The sequence below is a fragment of the Myotis brandtii genome, unplaced genomic scaffold (assembly GCF_000412655.1).
Source record: "Myotis brandtii unplaced genomic scaffold, ASM41265v1 scaffold165, whole genome shotgun sequence".
Taxonomy (NCBI): domain Eukaryota; kingdom Metazoa; phylum Chordata; class Mammalia; order Chiroptera; family Vespertilionidae; genus Myotis; species Myotis brandtii.
The window spans coordinates 4,838,744-4,859,708 of NW_005356042.1; the positions used below are offsets into that span (position 1 = coordinate 4,838,744).

At 42.0% G+C, this 20,965-nt stretch overlaps 1 protein-coding gene across 9 annotated transcripts in view; it reads right to left on the minus strand.

Moving 5' to 3' along the window:
* BANP (BTG3 associated nuclear protein) overlaps positions 1-20,965 on the minus strand; it is a 153,083-nt gene that overhangs the window by 84,101 nt on the left and 48,017 nt on the right. For 7 of the 9 annotated variants that reach the window (XM_014536667.1, XM_014536666.1, XM_014536663.1 and 4 more), the window contains 3 exons: positions 18,755-18,954; positions 5,218-5,334; positions 3,281-3,456 (listed from right to left, as the gene is read on the minus strand). In XM_014536667.1, the coding sequence (XP_014392153.1) occupies positions 3,281-3,456; positions 5,218-5,334; positions 18,755-18,954 (493 nt within the window). The remainder of the gene's footprint in view (positions 1-3,280; positions 3,457-5,217; positions 5,335-18,754; positions 18,955-20,965) is intronic. The other 2 variants (XM_014536669.1, XM_014536668.1) reach the window with 1 other exon arrangement.

The following is a 20,965-nucleotide window of genomic DNA, read 5'->3' on the forward strand; positions in this document are numbered from 1 at the left end:
TAGAAAAGGTTATGAAGGAGGCCTCTCGGCCTTTGCCCTGATGCACCAGGCTCTAAAGCTGTAGGACCACACTGTCCATCGTGTCTCTGGAGGCTGTGGGGCTGGTCAGTCACAGAGGCTACTTTAGGAAACATGTTGGATCAAACATTAATACATGGAATGCGAGGTATTTAAGAGTTATTTCCAAAGTAATATTAAATCTACATTCAAGCCAACTGCTGTACTGCCCTTTCCCAGCTTTAAGTTCACCCACCAGTTTTTAAAACCCTAGTGCTCAATCCATGCCTAAGCTGCTCCTGAAACCCAGTGTTCATATACCTCTCCTCTGACCCACTCTAAGATGCTCAATTCACACTTCAAATGTTTCAATGCAATATCACCTCCGCCACATCCCTCTCCTACACCAATCTCTGAAGCAAACATCATTAACTCTGGAATGAAAGGACAAGTCCGGGAAGAGGGCTGTGGCTTTTAAAAGTGATAGATAAGGTACCAGGGGTGAGGACCAGGGGAACCCGCAGGCTGGGGAGGAACACGTCTGGGAATGAACCAAATGAGCCTTTTCAAAGTATGTCTTGCTGGGCCAGTCCTCCCAACACTGGATCACATGGTACTTAGAATCTGGCACCAATTTCTGAGCCCTTATAAATTAAGGTGTTTACATTCTGACTGTGAACCTCATTCAGTAACACTCTATCTCCTCCAAACAACCCATAAAAACTGATGGCCCTTTTCTGGCTTTAGACAGTTAACTTTAAACCTGTGGCCCAAACACGCACACTTACTGGAGAGTGATGTGACATCTTTAAGCTGTAAACAGACTGATACTTCGGGGGTTTTAAACTGGCAACACAAGACGGTTGAGTTACATATAGGATAATGATATAGGAACAGAGAAAAAACAAATGGCTTTGGAACTGGAGTCCAATCTTTTCCTGTCGCTATGAGCACACTTCATAGAAACAGCATGACCACACCACTGACTGAGGGCCAAGGCCACCTACTCAGGCCCAGACACCCCAGTCCTGGAGGTCAAAGCCTGGACCGCAGCGTAGAACCAGGTGGGCTTCTTCTTTCCCTGTGAACTCCTGGCTGCTCAGCACAGATGTTGTCCTGAGCTCGGCCATAACTAAAACAAGTGCTGAAGGGCATCCCTTGACATAAAGGAGTGGGAACCCCTGGGCACAGACAGAAAGTCCCTAATCAGTGTCGCATATTGTGATTCTGAAATGCAACATGAGATGCTGAAATGATGTCACTTTCCCAGCACTGTTCTAGATCACCCTCCGGCCCCTCTTCTCTGATCTAGGACAAGCGCAGCATTCACTGCATGGTCATTCATGCTCACACATCCACCGACATTCTCATACTAGTTTCTCTTGATTACATTATGGTCATTAACTTGCCTGTAATCCTATTCTTGGCAGCCCATTTATGATCACTAGTAAAATGTTTTAATGTTATCACACACAAAAATATGCAAAGAAGTTTTATGTAAAATAAATTATCAAGAAATGTTTTTGGCTAAATTCCCTCTTTATGTATGCATGGCTGATGTTTTGTGAACACAGCAATTCAAAATGCTTCTCCCAGACGACATTGCACCACTCCCAATGAGCACATCACAGATATTTGTCATATAAGTCAGCTTACTGACTGGGCTTTGGAACATTCATGAGGTCAATCTCTGATATTGATTAAATTATACCTAAAGTACAACCCTCTCACTAAAATTAAGTACCTAACATTTTATACACAGGATTAGCCAAGTTTTCTAAGAACTACCAAATGCATGAACAGCAGGAATTTAAACTCTTCATTAAGAATATAACTAAATCCCTTCATTAATCAACAGATCCCATTTTTGGTCCATGTTGCTCATTTGTTTCCCTAACTCAATTAGCTTGCTTAATCTTTAAAGGATTATACCCAACACTTTCCCTACTTAACAAAAACCAAGACCAAAACCTCCAAGAGAAGGCAGGTGCAAGAAGTAAGAAGTTTACTGTTCACTGCTCTCAACAGTTAGCACTTCTTTCTCATTCTAATGGAGTTCATGCCATGAGCGATGAAATTGCCTGAGCAAAATACTGGGATAAAATGATACAGTATCTTTGCTATAAATAAAATAACTCTAATTTGATATAAAACAGAATGTCAATTCATGCAAACCATTTGGAATTCTTCAGAAGTAACCATTTTGATACCTGTGGTTCTCTAAAACTTTAGGCACTTAAATATTTTTATCAGGAGATAAGAACAATCTGTCTTGTTGTAGCTCTGGGCTCTTATCAGGAACTAAAATGACTCAATCTACAGACAAGCCTATGGCCCTTTAGCACTATGCATATTAATAATGTTTCTCCAACATAAACTAGCTAACTTGACATTCCAGTTGAGCAAGCTGCTCTAGTCTTAGGGGAGGACACGGCAAGAGACAGCTAATCCGATTCTCAGTGCATTCATAAATCTCAGAGAAATATTTAACAGATGACGCCCTACAGGTCAGTAGTAAATCTGATACAAGAGACATTAATGGATTAGCTCTTCCTCCAACATCATATACACAGCAGTGACTTAAAGACGACTCCACCCACCCCTCTCTGTATCATCTTCCCCAACCCACTGTGCCAACTAAGACTGCTCAGTCCAAGTTCTCGTTATATTGAAACTGCTGGGGGAAGCATTCCCAAGGACAGTGTCAGTGAAACATATGTATTACAAAATGTTTTCTCCTGATAGAATGATACCACAGAATGGTCCTGACTCATAACCTCTAAATCTCATTGGAAGAAACGACACAGCTTGTGGCATGGACCCAACTTGAAAGTGCAACACCTCTGAGAGACTATGTTGGGCCCTCATCAGAGAGACATGGATAGACTTATTGTCCAAGACAGTGAACCAACTACTAGTTACACCACTAGTTATAAAAATTACAACTGTCCCATCACTAGAAAGCCTCCAGAACTTGTTTAAATAAGTGAAACTGACTGAAAATGATTATGTAAGTCTGTATTAATGTGGAAAGATTTCTACTATGCAAAGGAAAAAAGCAAGTTATAAAATCATAAATTAGTGTGTATGTTAATACAGAAAATGCCCAGGAAATTTATAGATCTCTCTGGACGTGGAATTTACCAGGTTATTTACACTTCCTTCATCATTTTTCTATTTTATCACTTTTCAAAAACAATAAACATATATTAATTTTCTAAAAGGGGGGTGGGAGATACCTAATACTATTCAGGCAAAGGAAAGGAAGGCTTTGTGGGCGCACCTTCTGAGTTCAGGGTGATGAGGGTGACGTTGTTTCCGATGTTCTGACTTCCCGACTGTCCACAGGTGGAAACGGAGTCACTGGCCTCGGACCCACTCTCCCCATCCTCATTGTGGCTGTCTTCTTGCCCAGGTACCTTCACCACAATGGTGTTCTGCCGACGCCCGGGAACCGCGCTGAGCGGGAAACAAAAACACCACCAGTGTTGTGAGAGCAGCACCACCGACAGGCAGAGACTAGCAATGAGTCGCTGTGTGTTCCTCTTTCCTTCCCTTGTCCGAGGCTAACTTCACACGGAGCAGTGGGCACAAGTCTTCCCATGCACCTCCTCTACTAAGATTAATAGCAATTTGATACCAGTAAATAATTTGAGGTTGGAAGAAACTATGTAACATTTTAAAAATTTTTAAAAGTGTTTATATCATGAAGTAAAATCACAGCTTTCTGTGACTCAAGGCCTAAATGCTGTTTTTGGATCACAGAGGTAGTCCTATAAAATATTGACATTCACATAAAGTAACTTTTAAGCAATGTCAAAGGAAAAACTACTAGTAAATTAGGAGGAAGTATGGCTAGAGACTTCCATTGATCTAATCTACTCCCTACTGTTAGACATTCTAGAAATGACTCAGCCTTTGAAAATGCAGTTATCACTCCCAATGATTTCCACTGACAAAAACCACTGAAGTAGATTTAAAAAGCCAGTCAAGTATCTCCGATGAAATATTCTCACCACCATCAGGGGTCCTATACGAAGCAATGAGATATTGTCAGAAAAACAGGACACAGCCCAGCTCGAAAAGTACTCTAAAAATAAAAATTATCTGGAGACATGCTACTTGCCTTTTTAAAGACCCTTTCAACAGCCCTTCAACGTGGACTGCTAAGCACTGAGAAGGAAAGAGAAGCACAATTTCCCTGTTTACACATTAAAACATGTTTCAAATCCTAGCTCTACCCAGAGAAGGGAGGTATACTTTCTTGATTCCACAGAGGCTTGTCCAGGCTGACTTGGCTCCTAAAGGCTCAGACTCTGAGGGCTGACGTTCACCTGAGCCATCAAGAGGCACACCTGCCCCTGTCTCTTCTCCACCGGCCAGACCTCCTCCACCTCTGAGCACCTAGACACCCAGACTTTACCTTGTCTCCCTGCACCCCAGCACGCAGGCCCTCAGACACCCAGGCTATGACAACAAAGATAATAGGACACAGCTGTTGGAGGAGGAACAATCTGCAGAGGAGACTGAGAGAACAGGCAAAACAGAACGTTGTGAAGACACGGGTAAGAAACAAAAAGCAAAGAGCCCTCTTGGAGGAATGTTATCAGGAAAAGCTGAGCCCTGACCACTAGACAAGGCCACCTGGAACTCACTTCATCATCACATAAGGGTGGCGAGAATGCCTTTTATACACTCCCATCTCCAAAAAAGGTTACGTTTAAAATGTCTCAAAAGAAAAAGGTTGAGGAAAAAAGCCATTACCTCAAAATATCTCCACCACTTAGCAAATTTTCACGTAGCAAATCTACATGAGAATATCTGTTGACTTGACATGCTACTGGACAGACAGACTGATGTGAGTAAGCCATGAGCAGGTAAGAGGATAAGGGCTTGACTGACTATTGTGAAAACACAGCATCATGTCTCGATACCACCACACACTACACTGAACACAACAGTCCCAAACGCCCAAATGCTGTCTGTCCTTTTTAACCTCTTGCTCTTATCCAGCTCATCTGATGGGACCTTGGTCCGAAGCATGGCACAGCCCCCCCACACCACAAAGAAGTGTGGACAGTGCCTTTTGGGCTCAACCCATGTGAGGACAGAAATGCCCAACTGTGCCCAGTTCAAAATGCTGATTTGTCCTCAAGGGGACTCATCACAGTGGCAGTGGCAGTGGCAGTGAAAGGTGGAGATGGTGTTGTGGCTACTGACTTGCTAATGATATTTTCCAGGGAATCCGGTGCCCTGTTGCTCAAGGGGTCGTCCATCTTGGCTACAATGGCGTTCTGCCGATCACTGTTGAGTATTACTGTAGTCTGGGGGACGACGCTAGGGAACAAAAGAATCACAAAGAAAAAGAAGACCTTAAAACAACAACATTCATTGTAAGAGTGCATAAGAGTAATTCAATACAGTCAGCTCCCAATGATGGGCACTAAGGAAGGGAGGTGGCCCCAAGCAGAAACCACATTTAAAGTAATAAACAATTTACACTGGGCAAAGAATAAATTGAAGATGGGAATTTTTTATATAGAGAGTGTAACCTTCCTCATTGTTGGTATTCTCAGTTTGCACATGGGGTAATACAGGAAAGGGCTATTTAAACCTTTATACAGAATAGATTGAGATGTCACAAATTATGCACAATTAACAAGGTTTCTAAAGTATCATGTTTCCTGAAAAACATGCTTAATACTTTTACTCATTCCATCCCAATGGATTCCTACATGACAGTTATAAATGCTACACTTACTAAGACCATCCCAAAATGTTAGTGCTGCTCTGGGAAGAAAGGACCAACACAGTAGAGGGACTGCGGGTGGGCCACATGGCATTGACCACCTCTAGGTTCCACTGGGAGAATGCAGGAACCAGGACCAAAGGACCTCAGGGTTTTGTTTTCAAGGAAAATTATCACAGGAAAGAACTGAGCCCTCACTGGGCATCTTCGTAGAGGCAGCACTGTGTGTTCACCAGTAGCCAAGAGCCTATCTCAAAGGGCACACTCATTGAGACTTCAGTCATTCATCTTCTAGCCCTTGGCAGTTATGGCCCCAGGAAATTTTAGAGTCTTCTCCCATTGTAGGGGTCAGAGTGCCACAATGAGCACTTGAAACACATGGCAGTATTACTTGAAAAGCATGTCATTCTTAGACCTCATTCTCCAAAACACAACTCGGGAAGCAGTGCCTTTACATAAGATCCATGTAGCCAACAGCACACGTGAAAACCTAGCCTACTGTCACGGCTACACGGCTGTTCAGCCCTCTCCCCAAATCAGGGCACAAAAGATTCTGCTTCAAAAAAAGAGCATGATCCACAGCACGTCACTCAAAGGTGTGTTGTTTTTTATTATTATTCTACTTGTTCTTTGGTGACAGCTAGTCACCACCAAACCCTGAGGATGTTGCAAGTAACCTGGGTGACCTTTGACTTGGCCATGTACAGTCTGACGAATTCACGCTTCTCCTATACCAGTGGTTGGCAAACTCATTAGTCAACAGAGCCAAATATCAACAGTACAATGACTGAAATTTCTTTTGAGAGCCAAATTCTTTAAACTTAAACTATATAGGTAGGTACATTGTTATTAACTTAATTAGGGTACTCCTAAGGCTTAGGAAGAGCCACACTCAAGGGGCCAAAGAGCAGCATGTGGCCCTCGAGCCGCAGTTTGCCGACCACTGTACAGACAAAAAGGTTTGCATACATTTGATATTTCCCAAAGAGTATTCCACGGAACACTAGCATCCCCCAGGGCCCCCCTTACACACTCATTCCTGTTCTCTCTCATTCCATGAGCAACTTAATAAGTTCTACTAAGTAGACAAGTTCCATAATGGGGAGAGGTTCCACATTGATTAAAATTCATTTATGCCCATCATCGGCAAAGTTGTTTTAACTAAATATACCTTTTCCCCCTAAAGACTCTTAAGATCAAGAAAACAATGTTCTGAGGCAACCAGCTTCAAGCTGGAATAAACGTAAACCGGGAGGCACTTGAAGACTTTCAGGAGGTTCCTTGGTGTGGGCCAGTTCCCAGCATCTCAACTTCAAGATCCTTGCCTTCCAGAAAGTACTATTTCCTAAACATTATTCTCCTTGAGAAAGCATCTCTGGTCAATTTGTTTGTTTTACTTTTTAAAAAAAATTACTTCTTATTCTAATTATATTTACTCTAATTATACTCGGGTGCACTGTCCATCTAGGAAATGAACACCTGAGGTACAAACACAGGGCCAGTCTGAAACGTGGCAACACCTCCAATGACCGACTGGAAAGCCCTGCGGTGAGCTATTGTTCCATAGCTCGTTGCTTTCAACAAAACTATCAAGACCTAGTTAAAATATCCAGCTCACAGATCATCAAAAATAATTTTTGATGATAGACCACAACGATTTTTGGCATGTAACTTGAAGACCTGAGGAACTCTTTCCTCTCCCACAGATTTATTTATGGGAACAACATTTCTCAGAACTTAAAACTATAAAAACTAAAAAGAGAAATAAAAGTAATGCTGAATGAACCCTGTCTCATTTTAAGCAGTAAGTCATGGATTCAGGAATTAACTAAAACTAAATCCTCACCATCACAAGGATACATTCACAATATTGGGTTATTAAGAATTCACTATAAACAAAAGTAACATATTTATGTTGTTTTGTTCACCTGTGTACTAATAATTTTAATAAATGTCTTTAACCCTGGGGCCTTACAGTTACAGGAAATAAATATTTAGCTTCAATTTCTGTCCATATTTCTGTTACTGAGGAGTGTGACAGCCTGTCAGATAGGACAAAACTTTGGAAAAGAAATGGGAATGAAAGTTCAAAAAGCAAAGAAACAAGGTAAAATTTGGCTGTCAAAAGCCTATTCATAGGATTTTTTTAATGGATAATGGTTTTAGATTAAAGTATTTAAAGAGCAATGAATCAGTTTTGTTTTTAAATATCAGTATTACAATATGCCAGAAATTACCAACTCTTAACTAATGTAACTTATGTCAACCTCAAAATGTACCAAAGAATATTTCATTTTTCAAAAATTATGAAACATCCATATCACATTAAGAAGAATGAAATAGTTATCTAAGGGTAGATACTGAAAAATTGTCACACTATTAAGTTTCTTGACTAGGCTGAACTACAGTCCCAGTCAATCAATCAGACACTAATCTGGGTGCTGCTTGAAAGGAATTTTGCAGATGTGATTAAAGTCCTAATTGGTTGAAGTTAACCCAAAGAAAGATACAGTAAAACCTGGATATAACCGATTAATTTGGATGAGGGGATATCCCTTAAAGCCAAAATCCATTATATAATAAAGTAGGTTTTTCGAATATTTGTTAAAAAACTGACAAATTAGCTAGCTTACCCGTTTTTACTTATGTAGACATGTTCGTGTAATTAAAATTAAGTATGTATGAAAAGCTTAATTTCATAGAAGTTGTCTATATATATTACAGTAACTTTAAATTTATACTGAATAGGCCTAGTAAATACATGCATTCACCAGTCACCGTGAGTAAACAAATGCACACGGCTGGGGTGTGGCTCAGCGCAGGTGGGAACATCGGCCAGCACATGTTAAAACTGCTGCAGAAAGTCATGCCAAGTTATAACAGAACCAACTACCGCCCACAATGCAGTGTGATCACATGCTAATCATTTATGGAACATTGTTTACAAGCAGTCTCTTGGACTTAAATATGTAGGCTATACTTGTAGGTATGTAGTATTTATTTATGCTGGTGAAATCCAGTGGCAGTGTTTTTTCCAACATATGGCCCATTTGCTAAAATTTGTTTAAAATAACAGTGAATAACAACAACAAAAATAACCTATTAATTTAATTATAAGCAAATCATGGTTAAAAGCATTTTAAAATTAAGAGGGTGTTAATTTTTACATATGACATACAGATTGGGAATTTTTTCTGTTAAATCCAATTAAATTGAGGTCTGAATAACTGAGAGTTTACCATAATGTTGGATGGGCCTGGCCTGATCAGATGAAACTCTTCCCTGGTCTTGGAGACTCCAAACAGCTCCTGCCAGCTGACCATGATGTGCCCTTTCTGTCAACCTGCCCCCACAATGAATGTATAAGTCAATCCCTTGTGATAAATTCCTCATGGGAATGCTGTATTTCTCTCTCTCTCTCTCTCTCTCTCTCTCACTCTGACTCTGACTCTCGCTCTCTCATATCTCCTAGTGTTTCTGCTTCTCTGGTTGAACCCTGACACGTTTTGAAATAATTATAGACCCACAGGAAATTACAAAGAAAGTATACCAAGTCCTGTGTCCCCAGTGGTGACGTCCTATATAACCTGTAGTACAGTATCAAAACTAGGAAAGTGAATGGAACAATACTGCTAGTGAGACTACAGGCTTCATTCAGATTTCACCAGTTTCTGCATGCAGTAAGATGTCACATATAGTTCGATGCAGCTGACATCATGTGCAGATCCACGTACTGCTCCATCGCCACCGAGGAGAGGCCTAGTGCTGCCCCTTTAGACACACCCACCCTCCCATCCCACCCTATCCCCTGGCAACCACTAACCTGTTTGTTTGTTTTAATATATATTTTATTGATTTTTATAGAGAGGAAGGGAGAGGAATAGAGAGTTAGAAACATCGATGAGAGAGAAACATCGATCAGCTGCCTCCTGCACACCCCCTACTGGGGATGTGCCCGCAACCAAGGTACATTCCCTTGACTGGAATTGAACCTGGGACCCTTCAGTCCGCAGGCTGACGCTCTATCCACTGAGCCAAACCAGTTAGGGCTAACCTGTTTGAATGTATAGTTCCGACATTTTGGGAAAGTGATGGACATGGAATCATACAGCACATAACCTTTAGAGACTGGCTTTTTGCACTCAGCACAGTGCCCCCAAGGTCATCCAGTGGCAGCGAGTATCAACAGTTCATTCGGTGTTGGTGCTGCACAGCTTTCCGTGGAATGGGTGTTTGTTTACAGGTGGAACAGTTTGTTTAACCTTTCATCTGCAGAAGGGTATTGGGGGTGTCTGCAGGTTTTGGTTATTACAAATAAAGCTGCCCTGACATTCATGCAGAGGTTTTAGTGTGGTCATAAATTTTCATTTCTCTGGGACAAATGCCTAAGAATGTGATTACTGGGCCATATGGCAAGTATGTATTTAGCTTTATAAAATACAGCCAAACTTTACGCCAGAGTGGCTGCACCATTCTACATTCCCACCAGCAACGGAGGAGAGATCCAGTTTCTCCACATCCTGGTCACACTTGGTGGTGTCACTATTTTTTATTTAAGCCATTTTGATAGGTGTGGAGTGATATCTCATTGTGGTTTTAATTTGCATTTCCTTGGTGACTATTGATACTGAACATCTAAATAATCATATGCTTATCTGCCATCCTTTATCTCCTCTTTGGTCAAATATCTGTTTTATTTTTTACCCACTTTCTAATTGGATTGTTTCTTCACTGATGAGTTTTGAGAGTTCTATATTCTAGAAACCAGATCTCTGTCAAATAAATGGTCTGCAAATATTTTATCCTCAGCTGTAGCTTGTCTCTTCATCCTCCTGGCAGGTCTTTCACAGAGCATACGTTTCCTATTTTGATCAAGTCAAATTTATCTTTTTATGCTCTTGGTGTCAAGTCTAAGAAGTCTGCCTAAACACCCAAGGATTTTCTCCTGTGTTTTCCTCTAAAGGTTTTCCAGTTGACATTTAAATCTGTAATCCATTTTAAATTAATTTTTGTTCAAGCTGTGAGGTTGACATCGATGTTCATTTCTTTTATTTTGCCTGTGGATGCCCAACTGCTCCAGTACCATTTGTTAAAAGCCTGTTCTTCCTCCATTGAGCTCTTTTGCACCTTTGTCAAAAACTAGTTGGGCATATTTGTGTGGGTTTATTTCTAGGCTCTCTATTCTGTTCCACTGATCAATTTATCTATTTCTTTTTTTTTTTTTTCAATTTATCTATTTCTTGATTACTTTGTTTTTAAAAAAACTTTGTGTTTAATTCATTCTTTTGCAATCTTAAACCATTATCTATACTTTTACCTATAACTGTATGTTTGTTATTTAAGCTCCTTAATCAAGCCCGACCAGTGTGGCTCAGAGGTTGAGCATTAACCTATGAACCAGGAGGTCATGGTTCGATTCCGGTCAGGGCACATGCCTAGGTTGTGGGCTCAATCCTCAGTCAGGGACCTGCACAAGGCAGCCAATCAATGATTCTTTCTCATCATTGATGTTTCTATCTCTCTCCCTCTCCCTTCCTCTCTGAAATAAAAAAAAAAAAAACATCCTATATAATAAAACCCTAATATGCAAATTATCCCCTCAGGCCGTCATTCAACCCAGAGACCTCGAGTTTGACTGCCTATGATGTGCACTGACCACCAGGGGGCGGTGTGGAACATGGTGGGCATTGGCAACGTGGCACTGGCAGTGGGCGGCAGTGGAGGTGCTGCCAGCCCCTATGGGTCCCGATGAGAGCAGGACCATGGTGGGATGGTGGAGCAGGTGAGCAGGCGGTGCCAGGCCAAGGTGGGTACAAGTGGGGACCCAATCACCCTGCCAATTGCCCCGCAGACAGCAGCCAGCAGCAGCGGCGGTGGGGGGGGGTGGGGGGGGGAGTCCCCCCCTGTGCTGATCGATCGTCCCACAGGCGGGATGGTGGAGCAGGTGAGGGGGCGGCGCCAGGCCGCTGTGGGGCTGCAAGGCTGGGGGCACAAGCTGGGGCGGCGAGGCTGGGGGCATGAGCTGGGGCCTGATCTCCGCAGGTCACCCTGAGGGACCCCACCTGTGCACGAATTCGTGCACCAGGCCTCGTGTGTGTGTGTGTGTGTGTGTGTGTGTGTGTGTGTATTAAACTTTATCAAAATTAAGGAAAAGGGAAATAGCTAGACCCCATAGGCTATCCTGGTTGTTTTAATTCTAATATTATGCTAATTACACAAGTTGAACACTCTTGCCTAAATACAGTATCGGAAGTAAAGCAGGCCCTAGAACTTGGCCCAGTGACCTATGATGGGTGAAACAAGGACCATTCACCCATTGTGGACAGTGACTGTGAGTGTGAGTGCAGGACCCCCATGGACCCCAGCAGGACATCCCCAAGGGCTCCATGTAAAAGGAGGCATTCAATCCTGGAAGCCTGTGGGGGCAATGCACAGACAGGTCAATAATCTGCCCAAGCCCACACAGCTGGTAAGTGACACACTTAGATTTGAGTTCAAATCCTCAAGCAGCAGAGCCAACATTCTTAACCAAAATCAATGAAGCAATAGTCTACAGCCCCCAACTTCTGAAATATCAGAATTTCCTGTGGAAGCTATGGCCCACCCCCAGACAGCCTGGGACTTTGAAAAAAAAAAAATACAATTCCCAAGATGATTCTGATGAATGCCTCTGGTTTAAAACAACAACAAAATTACACACAACCCTATACAAGAGGCACAAATCTGTCCTAGCCACTGTTTCCCCACAACACTCAGCACCTTCTCATCTGTTATTACAGTTTAGTTTGTTATGTGGTTGTCCAGGTACAGGGATCTTTTTGACTGTTTTATTCACTGGTACATCACAACTGCTAAGGTGAATGCCCACTACATGGTCAAGCCTATGGGTTAAGACATGAGTGAATGGAAGAATAAGCTTCATATCTGAGTGCAATTCTCTGGTTAATGCCTCTAGATTTCCTTGGTCTCATGCTGCTAATCTGAAGCTAAAAGAAAAATGGTTAAGGATCACAAGCCAGAACAGAAACCTACAAACACAATGCAGAGGAAGGCCTAGAATGGATGCTGTCAGTGCAATTTCTGAAGATACTAAACCAAGTGTGACCTAGAATCCTGTGGTTTTACTGGTGTGAGCCCAGCATGTACCACAGAGCCTGGTCAATATTAGACACAGTGAACAACCAACATTAATATTATTAATTTTTTAAACATAAGAGGGTTGAGGAAGATCAAGGAATACTAAACACCTATATGCATGATGGGAACCCTGGGAAGATTCATTTGATGTGAATCCTGAGAAAAAATTTATCTGCTAAAAATGGACTCCCTATGGTCAACTGAGGGCCCAAATTTTATAAACAACTAGAGGCCCAATGCACGAAATTCATGCAAGAGTAGGCCTTCCTTCCCCTGGCTGCCAGTACCAGCTTCCGTCTGGCATCCGGGACCCAGGCTTCCCTCACAGTGCCGGCTTCATTCGGAAGGTTGTCCGGAAGGATGTCCAGTCTGATTAGCATAGTACACTTTTATTATTATAGATAAGAGCCTAGTGGCCACTTCCTGATAGGGGTTTCTCACATTCTCTGTATACCAGGACCCTCTCCTCGCTCTGCCTTGTTTGTTTACACCAGAAGAGTCAGCCACTGTAGGGAAACTCTGGTTTTGACTTTCAGTACTGCACAATTGGATACCTCATTTACATAAAATGGACCTAATTGAGAGCCTGGGCAGGAAGGTTGCTATCCTGCCCTTTGTCTCAGACACAATTTAGGTTGTTACCTGAATCTGTGTCTCCAGGGTTACAGCTCCTTTTGGTTGAATAAGTGCTTTTTATTTTTTATTGTAATCTGAAATTGATTTTATTGGTTTACAGTGATCTCATCCACAGAAACCCTAGCTTACTACTTTTATTCTCATTTTACTGATGAAAAACTGATGCTTAGAAAAGGTAAGAATTTGCCCAGGTTCTCACCATTTATAGATGATGGAGCCTGGATCTGAAACCAAGTATTTCTCATATTCTTAGCCACTTGCTGGTCAGCAGCAGGAATAATCCTATTTCAATACTGTTACAACTTACCCTTTTCAGTGTTTAAGCATTTTAGTTGCTTTGTTTTTAAATCAATTTTGTGTCCTCAGCTTTCAGAGTTGTCATGGCAAACATTTTCCAAGCTACACTTAGGAAGTGGCCAACTTCTCATCGGTTTCAAGAAATTGCTTTTTGACAGTACCTGTATTATTATTTTAAAACATCAACTTTTCTGCTCCCTTTACCCATCAGTCACAAAAAATGGACTATCATTTGAATGCACACTTAGGAGCTTTATTCAAATCTGTGCAAAAAAAAAAAAAAAAGGGACTTAAATAAAAGACTTGGAAAATGTAGGATGTAAACTATTTTCCACAAGTTTGTGTTTGCCACTTTTTATTACAAAAGGAAAACTAAAAACAAGTTGGACAAAAGCAGCCCCTTGGCTTGAACCAGAGAATTTGGAGCCCATAACCTGGTCCAGTGCAGGCAAGGACACCAGGGCAGGATCAGCCAACATTTCCAAGGTCATTATCTGCCATGCAGAGAGCCCAACAAGAAACACATGCAGACCTGGGACAAGGGGTGGACCAGAGATTGCACCCAAACGCTCTACAGAAGAACTGTGTGCTTAGAGTACTTCATAGAAACTCTAACACAGAATCTGCTAAAATCCTATACAGATTTCAATGACTTATAATTGGATTCCAAATGTAAACACTCACATATACACACACACCTCTTATTGTATACTAACAGAGGAACAGAGAAAACCCTATAGAACCAAAATAGTTTAATATTTAGAGCCAGCTCCATTTACCTGAAAACACCACACTGATTCAGGTTTGAAGCTCACAGGGATGGGTCAACATCAATTAACAAGTCTGCCATGGAAATTGCTAGAGGTATAGGAGTCATGCCTATATTCTCCATCCCTACCCAAGAGTTTCAGTGCACTGGGGTTTAACCAAACAAACACTTCTTAAGTCCCCTTGAAGAATGGAGTTCCCTGGGAGAATCTGGTTTGCATAAGCATCATAGTCATTCCTTATATTCAATTTCCAACGATCAAGGAAAACTTCCACAAGTACCAAAAGCATTTAATCCAAGCAAAAAGCTCATCCAGGAAATAAGAAACCAACTGGCCTGGCTGGTGTTGCTCAGTGGTTGAGTATCGACTTATGAACCAGAAGATCATGGTTCAATTCCAGGTCAGGGCGCATGCCCGGGTTTCAGGCTCAATCTCCACTGTGGGGCAGGCAGGAGGCAGCCAATCGATGATTTTCTCTCATTATTGATGTTTCTATCTCTCTCTACCTCTCCCATCCTCTCTGAAATGAATAAAAATATTTTTTTAAAGAAAACAACTGCCACCAAGTCTGTAATATCACCAGCAGTGACATGTCTGTAGATGTTGACTGAACAACCATTGAAGGCTGAGGGGACATGAGCATGTCACATCAAATAATTAAGAATGTCCACAATTATGTTCTTTGTCTAAACCTCACCTTACACATATGGGTACTAAGAGCACATCCTATTTTAGGAGAAACTACTCTTCCAAAGACAAGTTTAAATAACTTAAAATGCCCAAAGGCCAAATCCTCTGACCCCTTCCATCACCGACACTGTCCTGAATGGCAGTAAGTGAGAAGGCCACTCCGGCACAGCAGAAATGCTTTACCCTCAGGGAGTTCACATTCTGAGTTACTTATATTAACCCAAACTAAGAGCAAACCTTAGGTAAGACTAAAACTGTAGACAGCGCTGTATTATTTGCAAATAACTTCCCACTCATTCCCTATATCAGGTGATATTTCTATTCACACAGTGACCTCCAACTTTGTGTTTTGCAGCTGGGGTGGGAGGAGTTCCACCAGAATATTTGAAAATTATTTGAGAAAGTTTTTCCCTCCCTCCAACCTACAATTAAGCCTCACTAGATTATATCCTTCTGAAACTCAAAATAATTATTCACCAAGTTGAGTTTAGGAAATCTGATATACTATTAACTTCCTAATTTTTGTGAATTATCTCAAAGAAAACCTCTCAATTAACAAAAGCAAGCCAGCAATTCTCTCCAAATTAACCTACAGATTCAACTCAATTCCAATCAATGAGATATGAGTTATTCTAACACTGGAAGTACACCGAATTATTACAATATGCATAATCTATTAAAACATTTGACTGTTTATTATCTGCTTATCAGACTGAATCTGAGTCATCAGATTATGTTAATGACTCATAAAGTGTATATGTGTAAACTATATGTTTTCTTTGGTTAATACTCAGTTGTAACATGTACAGGAAATCACAACAAAGTCACCAAAAGTCAGCAGGTGTGTGAGGGAGTGTAGACCAGTCAGGAATAGAAATCACATGCATACAAAATTAAATGGAAACATCAAAAATTCAGCCCTAACCAGTTTTGCTCAGTGGATAGAGCGTCAGCCTTCGGACTGAAGGGTCACAGGTTCAATTCCAGTCAAGGGCACATGCCACGGTTGTGGACTAGATCCCCAGTAGGGGAGGCATGCAGGAGGCACCGATCAATGATTCTCTCTCATCACTGATGTTTCTCTCTCTCTCCCTCTCTGAAATCAATAAAAATATTTTTTAAATTCAAAATTTGATAAGGAAAAATTAAAACGTCTGTCATTGCTGAGATCACACCATTCCCTCACAATTCAAACAAACTTACCCTGAGTTTGTCACATCCTAAAGCTTATGAAATGCTATACTTTTGACTGAGAAGGTCAATGCCCCAAATGGAAACACTCTGGATACTGGTGACCCAGGCCAGTGCTCCAATGCCAGAACAAGATGCACAGAGTGAGCGAGGCCTCTTTCTACCCAGAGCCATGGAGGCTCAAAGACCAGAACAGTCCTTCCACAAATATCCAGCAACATTTAAAACAAAAGGGCACATGCCCGGACTGGGGGCTCGATCCCCAGTATGGGGCGTGCAGGAGGTAGCCAGTCATGATTCTCTCATCGTTGATGTTTCTATCCCTCTCTACCTTTCCCTTCCTCTCTGAAATCAATCAAAATATGCTTTTAAAAAAAAGAAATCTGCTTTTTACTTTGAGAGGATTTTAAAGAAGCTTCTGATTTATTACAATTGTTTTATAATTATAAAAACACACTAAGCTGTAAAAAAAAATCTAAGCTTTTAAAAATAAAAATTTGTTATGTCAATCTCAGCTCAATCAAAATAAACCACTTGTGTGCCCTGACCGGTGTGGCTCATTTGGTTGGAACATCATCCTGTACGACACAGGGTAGTAAGACAGCAGATTCAATTCCTGATCAGGGCACATACCCAGTTTTCAGGTTGAATTCCCAGTTGGGGCATGTATGGGAGGCAACCTATAAATCGAGAGTTCATGTCTCACGACCCACCCCCACCCCCCCCGGAATTCCTCATTCCAGCTTGGTCTTCAACTAGGACAGCACCCCCATCAAGCCAACACCAGGCCCAGCTATGTCCTACTAATGCACTTTCTTCAAATGGCTCTATGTCTAATCTCAAGAAAGTGCAAAAGAGGGGTTTTCACACTGATCTACAGTATAAATGTGCCTGTCCATACACGTGATCCCTTCAGTCCACATAATAAAATGAAGGCCCTTCCTGGAATGCTCACAGCTGGGCATTTAAAGGAAGAGCCTACTCTATATGGACTTCCCCAATACCAATGCGAAACAAAACCTCACTATTCCAGGAATTACAATAAGCAAAATCCAAATATGGGCACACTTGCGAGGAAGGAAAAAAGCACCTACCTAAAAGAATTCAAGTCCATTTTTCTATTCCTCAATTAGAAGACCGCTGTGGGTGAGACCCCATCCAAGTAACCTCACATTTTTATTACAATAATTAAGTTTTAACATCAAAGAAAAAGATTTTCTTTCTTTCTTTCTTTCTTGGATTTATTTAAAGAATCTCATTCAGGTGTAGAATCTGAAAATCTGGACCCAAAATACCAGCTGAGGTTGGCAGCAGTCCACTGCCCCTATGCTCCAGGGATTAAAGAGAATAACTCTCAGAGCTGATACCATGGTCAGTCTGGGCCAGTTTTAATCAGAAATAATCAACAGTTGAGTGGATTTCAGTATTCAGAGAGAGATTCAAAAGTGGGCCCTGCAGCTGAGAGGCCGCACCAGGCCCTGCAGGTGGGGCTGGCTTTGGGCCCCGTGCAGCCTCCAAAGAGAAGAGAGAGTGGTATTTCAGTGAACATCTTATCACCCAGAGGCCTCGTTACTGAAAAGACCTTTACGGTGTCTGCATTCGGGCTGTGAGATTACACTTAGACTTCCCAACAGATCATTCACAACAAATGCAAATGGGCCTAAGGAATCAATGGAGAAAGTATCCTTGAGTGAGGATTTTTAAAAAACTACAGACGTGAATGGAAAAAGTTTGATATACTCAAATAAAATTTATAAATACTAATACGGAGAAAAAATATCTAAAGACTCGCCAGATAGAAAAACAACAACAAAGAAACAAATGCACATCTTCCAAGATGTGATGGGTGAATTTCACAGAAAAGATGCACCAGTCTGGTTCATGTCAGAAAGAAAATGTGAGGATGACTCCAAGCCAGTCCAGCAGGGTATCACGTGTTTAGTTTGAGTCTAAGTCAGTGGTCGGCAAACTGCGGCTCGCGAGCCACACGCGGCTCTTTGGCCCCTTGAGTGTGGCTCTTCCACAAAATACCGACTTCTGCGCATGGGCCACGAAGTTTCAATCGCACTGTACGTGCGTGCCCGCACGTGGTATTTTGTGGAAGAGCCACACTCAAGGGGCCAAAGAGCCGCATGTGGATCTCGAGCCGCAGTTTGCCGATCACTGGTCTAAGTGAAATAGGTGCCGTGAAGCTAGAGGCAGATGCCCTCATGTGTACTACAATTTGGGTAACCGCACAGAGGAGCCTGGGGGAGGAAGTGACCATGGCCCACACGTCTGTTCTTACCATCGCACTTTGTTGCACGTCTGTGTTGCGCCGAGAGGGGAGCCCGCCACCATGGGGACTTGGATGGGACTGTGCTGCTTGTTCGTGACCAGATCCAGCTTTTCTTCTAATGATTTACAAGTAGCCTCAAGAGCTTGCAGCTTGGCTTCAATACTATCCAATCGCAAGCATATTGTCTGGTTAATGGAATACAGGAAGGACTGGAAGTGAAAAAAAGAAAAACTTCAGAAGGGATATCTTGAACTTTAAGGAACCTCAAATGGTTATTTCCTAATTTGAATCACATCTACTCTGATAGGACAATCCTGCACGTTAGCTCTTTAGTTACATGCCAGAAACATTTGAGTAAACAAGTTCAACCTCTTATATTTAAATGTGACTACTTAAATCCTTGTTTTACTTCTATGTGTAGTTGTGATTCTTAGTAACGTTTAAGTCCATATGATAAGAACATAGGATGTTCTTCTATTAATCAGTAAATTTACACATAAAAACTAGTCACATCTTTCTAACTATAAAAACACATTTACCTGTAACATCAAAACAGCATGGAAATTACTAGTCCTGCACATTCACATAATCCCCACTGCCCTGTTGAAATTTGGTTAAAAAAAAAAAAAAAAAGGTTACAAATAGCATGCCTGCCACCTAGTGGTTGACATGAAGAGCAGCTTCACACTTGATTATCACTTTTGAGCCAAGTCCCAATTACTAATTCCAATTGATCACAGTAAGCAGTGACATACATGACTCCAGACCCAAGAAACAGATCAAATACACACACCAGACAGGAAAACTCTTCACTTCCCACACTGCCATTCCTGCCGTGAGTTGACAAGAATACAAACAGAAGCATGTTTTCAGGTAAGACTTCCACTGTGCAGCAAACACCCTAAACCGATCTCACAAGCTAGTAGAAGGATTCAGAGTGCTAGTTAGAAGCAAGTTCATAAAGTATCCAATAGCTCAATTTAGCAGAAAGGCTGGCTTGAGAACCAACAGCTGAAAATAATGAAGACTCTGCCTTTCCTTTTTCTCTCTGCTTCTCTGCCCACAGTAAAAGGCCAGCCTCCATTTGACTGACAGGACATGCCATCTAACTGCTGCTGGCCTACAGTATTCCGAGGGCCTGCTGCCCTTCTAATCTGAAGCAAAAACAGCAAAATTAGAGCCATATCACATCATGTAGCTGGCATCGAGGTCTGGGAGAAGAAAAATATGGATATTCTTATTCAGTGCATTTTCAACAGACTGAGGTTATCTTGTGAAGAAGTTAAATGCATTTGTCTAACTGCCTGTAGACGTGACAGTAAGGGGCAGCAATGCGGTAAACAAAACCTGCACACTGTCCAAACAACTCACTTTGTCTCAAGCAATCACACCCCCTGATGAGACTCATCATGAGTGCTAACGTATAAAGCAAGGGCTAACCTCCACGTCCCCCAGTGACTGCCTGCCTTCAGGAGAACAGGACGTTGGAGCAAGTGTGTGACCGGGGCCAGAGGCGCACACAGTTGACATTCCATCACCCATGATCTACAAAGAGGTAACTTCCATGGTTCTCCCTAATGTATATCACCATTGGAACCACCCATTGGTCACTGAATTCTTGAGATAAAAAATCACTTAAAACTCCATTCTTCTTTATCATTTGAAGACATCAAACACTTGGCTCTGGAGTTCTTTTTCTTTTTTTTTTAAATACATTTTATTGATTTTTTACAGAGAGGAAGGGAGAGAGATAGAGAGTTAGAAACATCGATGAGAGAGAAACATCGATCAGCTGCCTCCTGCACATCTCCCACTGGGGATGTGCCCACAACCCAGGTACATGCCCTTGACCGGAATCGAACCTGGGACCCTTCAGTCCTCAGGCCGACGCTCTATCCACTGAGCCAAACCGGCTTCGGCTAGAATTCTTAAAATACAGTAAAACCTTATTATTTTAACTCTAAATTACAAATGATTCTACCTAGGGTTTGGGCAAAATTCACTGTTATGTACTAACTAGAGGCCCGGTGCACAAAAATTTGTGCACTCAGGGAAGGAGGGGGGTTCCCCAGCCCGGCCTGTGCCCTCTCGCAGTCTGGGACCCCTCGGGAGATAACGACCTGCTGGCTTAGGCCTGCTCCCAGGTGGCAGAGGGCACGCCCAATCCCTAGGTGCAGCCCCTGGTCAGGCTCAGAGCAGGGCCGATTGGGGAGTTGGGGC